The 10,973-nt window shown below is 38.4% G+C and overlaps 1 protein-coding gene across 2 annotated transcripts in view; it reads left to right on the forward strand.

The window, feature by feature from the left end:
• LOC145259202 (uncharacterized) overlaps positions 1-10,973 on the forward strand; it is a 90,789-nt gene that overhangs the window by 76,035 nt on the left and 3,781 nt on the right. For both annotated transcript variants that reach the window (XM_080117033.1, XM_080117032.1), the window contains exon 2: positions 3,846-3,935. In XM_080117033.1, the coding sequence (XP_079973159.1) occupies positions 3,846-3,935 (90 nt within the window). The remainder of the gene's footprint in view (positions 1-3,845; positions 3,936-10,973) is intronic.

A 10,973-nucleotide genomic window follows, 5' to 3' on the forward strand; every position in this document is an offset into this window, starting at 1 on the left:
GAAATGACTAATAATTTTGCAATACTTAATTCGTTTATGAAAAACCCTGAGGAATTAAATTTACACTGTGGATCAAAGACCGTTTTCTATATGAATTTTCCATATATATTATTTAATCGGAATTCATTATTGAGATGAGTATTATTTATTAATTCATTTATTGCTGACTATTATCCTCATCTTTTTTAAATGTTATCGACGTTTCGGCCAACTATTCCTCTGGCTTTTATTGTTGAATCTCTACAGTTCCAGGTAAGAATTGTCTGAACTTTCAGTTTCAATCCTACCCAAAGTCGGCTAGAGGCTTACTTGGCCAAAAACATGGTGAGACAACAACTATGGATGGCAGTAATTGCTGAGAATGCAGTTAGGAGATTCAGAGTTCCTATCCCGTCACGGTTACCACCTAACGAAGGCCAGAGGAATAGTTGGCCGAAATGTTGTAAACCAACATCTAAGAAAGATGACGATAATAGTCCGACATAAAATAACTTAATTAAAATTTTCCAATGTGAATAATTGTTATATGTTTGTTATAGCCGGTCATCAAAGATATTTTTCAGTTTATATAATTTCTAAAAAATCAAACTTTGTCATTGTCTCGATATATACACTTGGCAGCAAAATAAAAACACATAACTGGTTATAAAATATTTTGTTTATTCAAAATAACCTTTTCAGTTTCAGAATGAGTTATGACAATTAGTGATGGCATGCATGGTGGGAATTTTTTTTTTTTTTTTTTTTGTGGAAACAATGTATCTATTCATTCGCCTGTCATTGCTGCTTCTCCTTTGTTGTCTGCTCCTCTGTTTTATTGGCACAGATGATGTTAAACATTCTACCATGCATTGTCTGGAATGTTGGTCAGTCTCGCTCTCCAGGGATTCTACATCCCCATTTTAACTTTTTTGACGTCATTCCCGAGCACCTGGATTATCCAATATAATGCCTGGAATATGCACCTGTTACTGAATTCACTTGAAAGAGATGAGCATACCGATTACAAGAAACCTTCTCAATCACTGATAACCATTGATAATGATACATTACCTGAAAGTACTTAATTCAAACTCCTCAGCTCAATGTATCTGTCCCAATTCATGTTCTGTGAACATGAATTGGGACAGATACATTGAGGGCATTGCCAATGCTGCTGCAAAAAAAGAGGGACTTTTTCTCTACCGTGCTAGAAAGTTACTACATTGGGGCTGGTGCAACTGCTACTAGTCTCTTACTCTTAGACAGAGTTCTATAGGGGGTTGCCAACATAATAGGTTCTGCACTGTCTCCCCTTAGCCTGCTTTACATGTGTTTTAATGGTAGGAGCTCTGACAAACTACAAGCCCTGTATTCTCTCAACATAAATATCCCCGACAAGCAGCTTAAATCCCATCCCTGACACAGCAGGTATCTCTAGATACCAGAAAGCCTTTTCCTCTAATAGTTTCTTCTCTCTGACTGCTAGACTTTAGAATTCCTTTCCGGGTCCCTGCTTCTCTGACTGTACTGATATGCAGAAGTTCAAGTGTAATGTAAACGGACATCTTGCTGCTCAACACCCTACATAGTACCCCTGTAAAGTATGTCCCAGATAGTTCTTTACATCAAAATGTCACTGTGCCTGGTTTGGGGTGAAAATACAATTAAAAGAAAAAAAGAATTGAAGCTTTGCTGAAACAGTAGAATAGCTTTCGCTTTTAGCATTTCAATGTCCGTTATCATTGCCATATCTATATATTAGTATGATAGCGTGTGTTCTTTTGTGTGTCACACTTACATCCGGGTCGTTTAATCGTTATGTTCTATTTTTTGTCGTGAAGAATTCTTGGTAAAATTATTAAGTTCTGGCTTCGGTTTCGACTATAGCTGATGGCACTTAAATCATCTATTTTTTTGATAAATAATTTTATCAAGAATTCTTCATAAGTTTTGGTTTCGGTTTCAATTATGGCTGAAGGAACTCAAGTTATATATATATATATATATATATATATATATATATATATATATATATATGTGTGTGTTTTTATTTGGTTTTGTTAACGATACTTTCTTGAATGAATTCAAGTATTTATACAAAAGTGCATTTTTACCTAAATGCTTGTTGGGAATAATTTTCCCATTGACCAATCTGGTACCCCCTTTTAATGGGGAGTGACATATATATTATTTTTAAAATATAATTATCCACTGACACGTGTTTCGTCGTCCACGACTCATCAGATTCAGCCACTCTGATGAGTCGTGGACGACGAAACACGTGTCAGTGGATAATTATATTTTAAATATATATATATATATATATATATATATATATATATATATATATATATATATATATATATATATATATTTTTTTTTTTCATAAGTTTTTATTTTGGTTTTGCACCCAAGTCATATGGATATATTCTTTATTTTGGAAATCGCAATTTTATAACATAAAAATCGATAGAACATTAACTCTGTAAGAAGATATATGAAATCTGCAAGAATTAAAATATCATATTTTAGTTTACTTTACGACCGGGCTTTACTGGGCATTCATGCTAGCTTAGATAAATACTTTTTGCTACAATAATATCAGAGTGTCTTCATTTACACTTAAGATCTACACATGAATGAGTCCCTTGTGGAATTTCCACAGGTCCCGCTAGTATTACATGAATTTTATTTTTTTTTTATAGATCACTAGCAGGCTACCCGGCGTTGTCTGGTTGTAAAATACACATATGAATTATATTTTAATTCATACATAAACTGAGACATGTGCTTGCGAGTATTATGTTTTTACTAAACTTCTTGTGAGTAAAAAAAAAAACAAAAAAACTACTGGAGCTGAGATCGAAACCAAAATATAAAGACAATAATACAAGTTTTTTTTTTTTTTTTTTTTTTTTTTTTTTAATTCAATTTTCACTTCAAACAAGGCACAGTGCCACTTTGAAGTAGGGAACTACTATCGGGGACATATGAAGGGAGATGAGTGGCAATATGCCTGTTCACATTACATTTGAACTTCTGCATGTCAGTACAGTTGAGAAAGCAGAATCCCGGAAGCGAGTTCCAAAGTTTAGCAGTTCTGGGGAAGAAACTGTTGGAGTAGAAGGCTTTCTTACATCTAGGGGTCTCTACTGTGAAGGGGTGGGATTTAGCTATTTGTCGGGAGTATTCATGTCGAGGGGGGTACAAGTGCTTGTAGTTCATCAGAGCATTCACCATTAAAGTACTTGTAGAACAGGCAGAGCAGTGCAACATTTTGTCGATGGGGACAGAGGCTAAAGCCTAGATGACAGTTCAGGACCTATCAGGTTGTCGATTTCCTTTTTAACCCTGTCAAGAAGTAAGAGAGAAGTAGCAGATGCACCAGCCCAAATGTGACAACAGTACAAGTACAATAACCATTAGGCTGGCTTGACACGATCTTAAATCTACTTGACAAAAGCAATCTGTCATGAGAACGATTCCTGCATGTACAGTCGTGAAACGGTTATCAAACAGATAAAAACCCGATGACCCTTCATGTACCAATTTTTCTATTCTGACGCCTGAGCAGCCCGTTTTTTTTCTGGATGAAAAATGATTAACAAGTTTTCCACATGTCTGAATATCCTATATACTGAATTTCAAATCTGTAGATCAAAAATTCGTTGAGTATATAGGTTGAGAAGTATCCTAGCACACGCACACGTTTTTCACTTTTATACATATATATTTATTTAGCGGTGTTGATTTCCACGAGATTCAGACATTCATACTTTGCTTATTTTCAAGACTAAACCAGCATAAAAATGTCACAGTCAAAGCTAATTTTTTTTTTTTTTTTTTTTTTTTTCTTCTTCCAGGACCCTCTGGCAACAACACGGTGCTCTATGTGGGCCACATGAACGAGAAAGATTTTTCTTCTTTTTCACGGGAGGGAATGAGGACGACAGGTTAGTATCCAACAGCGTCTATAAGAGAAGATGAAAACGGTTTATGTATGTATGTGTGTGTGTTTTTTTTTTTTTTTTTTTTTTTTTTTCATTACACTTATCAAGGCTTGAGGTCACTCAAGGATAAGGGTTAAGTGTCAGGTAGACAGTGAGACAACATCAGTCATAGGGGAACGTGGGTTTAGATTAACTAAGAGGATTCATTGGCCTTCAGGTCAAGATCAAAGTGAAATTTGAATACGTGTTCCCCGCCTAGGTGTGGAACGCGCAGTTCTGTAAAGTTAAATTAAACAAGTAGTCTCTCAGCTAGCTGAGTGTGTGTTCCATCCCTCCCCGATTAGGAAGCCTCCAAGATCCCCATCCCCTCTTACCTGCAATTTTTGTTTTCACCCCTTCCTCTAAATTTTACCCATCTTGGAGAAAAAGAAATACAAACTAACCTCCGTCCCTTACCCACAAAAATTTTCTTTTCTCCATTCACCCCCATCTAGAGGGCATCCCCACCTAGAGACTGACCCGCAGAAGCGAGGTTCCTTTTACAAACCTAGTGGAACGGGCAGTCTATCAACTAGACGGGGTTGGGAGGGTCCTACTAATCACCTTTTGTTTTTTCTTCCCCCGCCCTCGACACAAATGAATTATTGTTACCATTTTATTGTTATCTTTTTTGTTTTTACACGTCAATAAAAAATGTTTTAAAAATTGGAGTTACTAGGACGTCCCCCAATATGAAAGGGTGAATGCGATATTATGGTGAAAGAAGATACTAGCTGGGAGAAACGTTTGACTTTGTTTAGTTCTGGAGTGACAAGGATGACCAACGACCCCTAAAATCCCCCCTTTTGAGTTGGCTATGTGCCTAAGTTTTTTGTTCATTGTTGATTTTTTTTTCTGTATTTTTTAACATGAATAAAAGATTTAATATCTCAAAGTGTAGTATCTGTTCCGGCAGATGCTGCAAGCTAGGACTAGCTATGACTAGCAAAGACCAGATGTGGGGGCAACCCCACATGCTTGACCTTTAACCAGCTCCCATTTCCCTCCTCTCGGGAGCTGGTCCCCTTTTTTCCTTCCCCCTCCCTTCACTCCTCACATTAAAAATTGGCCTTGTGCCTAATTTGCTCGGTGGGGGAGCAAATAAATACCATCTGTTCTTCAGATGCTACACTTCAATTTCTTGTTCTCTGTCAGTGGAGGAGAAATTCTTCACGACCGAGACAATTTTTATTTTTGTTCCTTTTCTCCATGTTAAAAAACGACCCTGGTGTCTAACTCTGTCCCGTGGGGAGGCATTGTAAATAGGAACTAAGAGGATGGCTCAATAGGAATTTATTCACATTGGATGTGAAGACTATCATATAGTCAGCCAGGAAGCAGAACTGAGATATTGCAATCTCACAGAGAAGAAATCTTATGGAATTTTTTGTTTGGTTTTAGGCACAGATAATGAGGGAAGTTGTTGGCAGTAGTTGCAGCTAGGTGTGCATTTCTTGCAGGCCCAAAGATTGGAGCTCAGTCAAGCTATTATAAAATAGTGATAGAGCAGATATGCTCGCAACATCTTTTCTGTGACAAAGAGGAAGTAACGAGCTGAAAAGGTCACTAAATCGCTCACTAGATTTTGAAGACGGTTTTGTGCCCTGTCAAGGCAGGAAAGGATGCACTTAGGAGCTCCACCCCCGATGTGGCAAGTGTTCTGTTTGTGGAGGGGAAAGGATAGGGTGTCTGCTTATATTGAGTCAATGTTCATATTTACGGCACATAAGCCCTTTTGAGGGGTTTATAAGAACAAACCGGAATGTATCTTTATATCTTATTTCCACATTGCTTAACCGTGTCAGCTCCCCTGGAACAAAGGCTCATAACAACACAAGTCCCATATCTCTGGACAATTGGAACTTTATTTATTTCACGGTCGAATGTCTCCTCCCTGTTCTCTGCCTATCCTTAGAAGGAGGGTGGGAATTTCTCTATCGATTCATCTGCCATACATCGCTACCTCTTGTTGCTTCCACGAGAAGTCATCTTCTGATGCCTGTCTGTTGAACTCACTTTCAACTCTAAGCTCGAACTGAAGATTAACTGACTGACTAAAAATATCCCATGCGCGTTTCTGTATATTTTGGGAGTAGAGGAGGGATATAGATCCCTACGTCACCGACTTGTTCTAGCCTGTGTTATATAATGGGGTAGCAACCGGCACTATTTAAACCCGTATTTATTGTGTGGCTCGTGATGTGTGTATACTCGTTTGAATCATCTACACTTGGCCTCGCTGAATGTCTGTTATGTTGTTGACTTGACAGGTTGAAATACAAAGACAATTCACAGTACTAATCTTTTTCCAGTTGTATGGTTCATTTCTTTTTCTGTTTTTTTGTTCCAGTCCAGTTGAGTCCCAAATCCTCGAAGGCTTGCAAACGCTTTTGTGGGTCACGCTATATATATATATATATATATATATATATATATATATATATATATATATATTTATGAAGAATAAAATACGTATTGAATACGTTTGAAGCCAAAACTGCAACGCGAGATTTTTTATAAAATAAATGAGTGTTTATTTTTGTAAGAAATATATTTCTGAGTAAAACTCCTTTGTCAATCCTTCTCTCTCTCTCTCTCTCTCTCTCTCTCTCTTTTCGCCATGATGTCGAGTAGAAGAAAGTTCGATGAAGAGTCCATGTGATATTGTTAACTGCGGGTTTTTTTATGAAATCGGATAGGTGACGCATGGTCGCGCGATTTGAAAATCTGGGTATTTCTTTTTTTGGTTATATCCGTTAGAAGCGCTGAGTGAAATATATACGTATATATATTACTATTTTCGAACGTACATACTTTTTTGAATCGTATATACGTGGCTTAGCTGAATGCCTGTTATGTTGTCGAATGGACAGGTTGTAATACAAAGACAATTCACAGTACCTTAATTAGGGACAAACCTTTTTCTGTTGAATGGTTCATCTCTTCGATCCTCCAAACAAAGAACCATTCCCTCGGGAACAGACAATAGATATCAGCTCTATTACATAATCAAATTACCTGAATTTATTTTTTTTTTTCAATAGATTTTAAAATAAAGCTGTAGTGTTGTTTTCGTTAGTGTGACAACTTTGTCGTTCTAGCCTGTGTTATATAATGGGGTAGCAACCTGCATGCAGAGATATGTACTTGTGACAGAGGGTTCATCTGAATGTGTGTACGTGTCACTAAATGCCTATAGTGGTTCTTCACTATTTAAACCCGTATTTATTGTGTGGCTCGTGATGTGTGTATACTCGTTAGAATCGTGTAATGAATGTCTTATGTTGTTGAATGGACAGGTTGTAATACAAAGACAATTCACAGTATCTTAATTTGGAACTAACCTTTTTTTGTTGAATAGTTCATTTCTCAGATTCTCCAGACAGCTGCAACAAAGAAGCATTATCTCGGAACAGATAACACAATTCATCGGTTACAAAATACATTCTTTTATTTCAGTCTAGTTGAGTCCCAAATCCTTGAAGGCTTGCAAATGTTTTCTTCTACCCCATCTCTTCGGTTATGTGTGCTTCCCACATGTCCATCCATCTCCAATCTCGGATGGTCCTGGATATGACCTTAAACTATATCCGATGGTGAGGCCCCAGCTTGCGGGTTTTCGGGAGTATAGAGCCACCCTTTAATTGCCATTGCTCCCAGGTGCACTCTGACCCGGAGTGGTAGTACCTGTTAGGGTCCCCACTATGGGTTAAATAGAAACCGATTTGAAAACAACAAATATATTCTATTAAAAAAATTTTTCTTCAAAATCTTTGGATTCGGCATTAAATAACCTGAAAAGGGTTGATATGCCGTAAAACAACCAACCAACCAATCTCGGATGTTAACTCTCTCAAATCTCAGATCTAACTAACTCGAAAATTCTGTTACGTCATATACTAAATCACACGTATGCTTAACTCGTCAAATGTCAGGTCTAACCTAATGTTTATTCTATTTCTTTCAGCTTAAAATTCCTAACTTAATTTTCAAAATATAATTCTTAACATAATAAATTATATTTTTGGTGAAATCCTGACAATCGATGTATATAGCTAGGAGTGCTCTATACAACACCTATACTATGCCAAGACAAGAAATAATGTTCTGAGCATCACCTCCCTAGATGTGGACATGGCACAAGACTTATCTGAATGGAGTATTTTTACTTTGAACTTTGTATAAAACATCAGAGAGTATCGATCAATTGATAACTCTATCTAGCCTCAAGAGACCATGGATACTCCCTTTAAGAGTAGCTGTGCAAATAATTGTGAGGCAAAGGATGCAGAATCACCAACCAAACCTCTCCTGAATCATCACTGTTTGAGTCCAATGGCAACGAGAAGAGTTAGACGATTGGAAGCAATGCAGAGATAAGCAGAGAGCACACACAGCACATGGAATTCCCAATTGGTCATCCATTTTAGTACTGCTCAGGCTTAACGTTGCTCAACTTCGATGATCTAATGGGAACCAGTGTGTCAACGTGATTATGAGAGTACGTAATTAATGATATGCAAGTAGTTGGCTCAATGGGCGATGACGTTTACAAAATGTGATCATAGTGGTGATATAGCAGCCCAAGTTTCTGCATCTTTTCCTCACTTTTCAGTTATTTTTGCATTAACATATAGAGTACAAAGCTGTTGGTGCTATAAAGCGCAACCCTAAATATTTCTACAATTATGCCAAGAAATTCTCAAGTATTAAGTCAGCGATAGGTCCTCTCATTAATCATGCCGGGCAATTAACCGCTAATAGTGCTGAAATGGCCAGTTTACTTGCTGATTAATACGAATCTGTTTTCAGTAGGCCCATTAGACCAATACCGTCAAAACCTGAACCTGAACCAGATGACTACACTAAACCAATGCTTACTGATGTTACGTTTACACAAAGAGACCTGACCGACGCGATAGATGAACTCAGAGCCAACTCTGCGGCAGGTCCCGACCGTTTCCCAGCACTACTCCTTAAGGAATGTAAAAAGCAGCTGGCTAAGCCACTATTCATATTATGGAGGGCATCACTGGACAAAGGGATAGTCCCAGCCGACTCTAAGCGCGCTAACATTATCCCAATATACAAAGGTGACGGTCAATCTCTCCCCAAGCAATATCGACCAGTGGCACTAACATCCCACATTACAAAAGTATTCGAAAAGGTCCTTCGAAAGTACTTGGTGGAATTCCTCAACAACCACAGTCTGTTCAATCCAGGGCAGCATGGATTCAGAACCGGAAGATCCTGCTTAAGTCAGCTTCTAATCCATCATGATAGGATCATTAATACTCTAGACAATGAATGTAATGTCGACGTGATATACCTAGACTTTGCAAAGGCGTTCGACAAAGTGGACTTTGCAGTAACCATTGAAAAGCTCCAACATCTTGGAATTGGAGGTAAATTGATCCTATGGATTAAATCATTCCTAACAGATCGCTACCAGACAGTTGTAGTAAATGGCTCTGCATCTCCCCCGACGAAAGTGCTATCTGGCGTTCCCCAAGGTTCAGTACTTGGTCCGCTGCTGTTCCTCGTACTAATTGGCGACATAGACGAAAAAGTCAAATCGTCTTTCGTCTCAAGTTTTGCCGACGACACTAGGATTGGCAGGAAAATAAAAGATTCTTCTGATGTACAGGCTCTCCAAGATGATCTAGACGCTATCTACCAATGGGCGGATGACAACAATATGCAGTTTAACTCCGGGAAATTCGAGTGTATCAAATATGGTAGAAGGAAGGACCTGAGAGAAGCATCTAAGTACTCGACCCAAGACGGGAAGCTAATTAAAACCAAAGATACTGTGCGTGATCTGGGAGTAACGTTGGATTCTGATGGTACATTCACCTCCCAGATCGACAAAGTTTGTTCAACTGCACGGAGCCTTTCCAGTTGGATTCTACGCACTTTCAAAACGAGACAAAAAACCTAATGCTGACACTCTGGAAGTCGCTGGTGTTGCCGCACATTGATTACTGTTGTCAGCTGTGGACTCCGGACAGAAAAGGTCATATTCAAGCATTAGAGGCCATCCAGAAGTCGTTTCTAAGAAAGATAACTGGTTATAGTCAATTGAATTATTGGCAACTGCTGGATACGTTGAATATCAAATCGATTCAACGCAGGCAAGAAAGATATTTAATCATCTATACCTGGCGTATGATGGAGAACCAGGTGCCCAACGCTGGTATACAGCACCATATCTCAAAACGTGGCAGAAAATGTGTGGTACCACCCCTTACCAGTGCCAGGGACAACTGGATCCGACGGCTCAGGGAATCGAGTTTAAATTCCCGGGGTCCTACGCTCTTCAATTGCCTGCCACGTAACATCAGAGAGATCACGAACTGCAAAACAGAATCGTTCAAGTCGGCACTGGATACCTGGCTGAAGTCTGTACCAGACAAACCTCAGATTCCCGGTTATACCGCTATGAGACGCAGTGAATCCAATAGCTTACGCCACATGCTTGTCTGTGTGAAAAGGGACAGCGAAACGGTGCAGCGGTCTATTGATTCGCCGCCGCCTATACCGTCCCAACTGGAGGCCGCTTGCCGCAGTGACCTTGGAGGGCTCTGACCGCCGAAAGACATCACACAAATAAAAAAAAATTAAACTGAGTGTATTTGACAAGCGTGTATATTTGCGAGCGTATTTGACAAGCGTGTATATTTGCGAGCGTATTTGACAAGCGTGTATATTTGCGAACGTATTTGACAAGCGTGTATATTTGCGAGCGTATTTGACAAGCGTGTATATTTGTACTTGAGATCAGTTTAGTCATTGTACATTATTTATCTTAAGTATTTTCTATTTCAGGTTAATTAAATTAACTATGAGACGTAAATATGCACAGCAAAATAAATGGGTGGATAAACCAGTTAAAAAGAAACAAAATCCATTAATCTGAGCAATATATTAAACTTCATTGAAGACATAACACTTAATTTAAACTATCTTTTCAGTAATGTCTCAAAAGTCGAAAATTAAATG

The sequence above is a fragment of the Euprymna scolopes genome, chromosome 34 (genome assembly GCF_053919585.1).
Source record: "Euprymna scolopes isolate OS-2025 chromosome 34, ASM5391958v1, whole genome shotgun sequence".
NCBI classification, from domain to species: Eukaryota; Metazoa; Mollusca; class Cephalopoda; order Sepiida; family Sepiolidae; genus Euprymna; species Euprymna scolopes.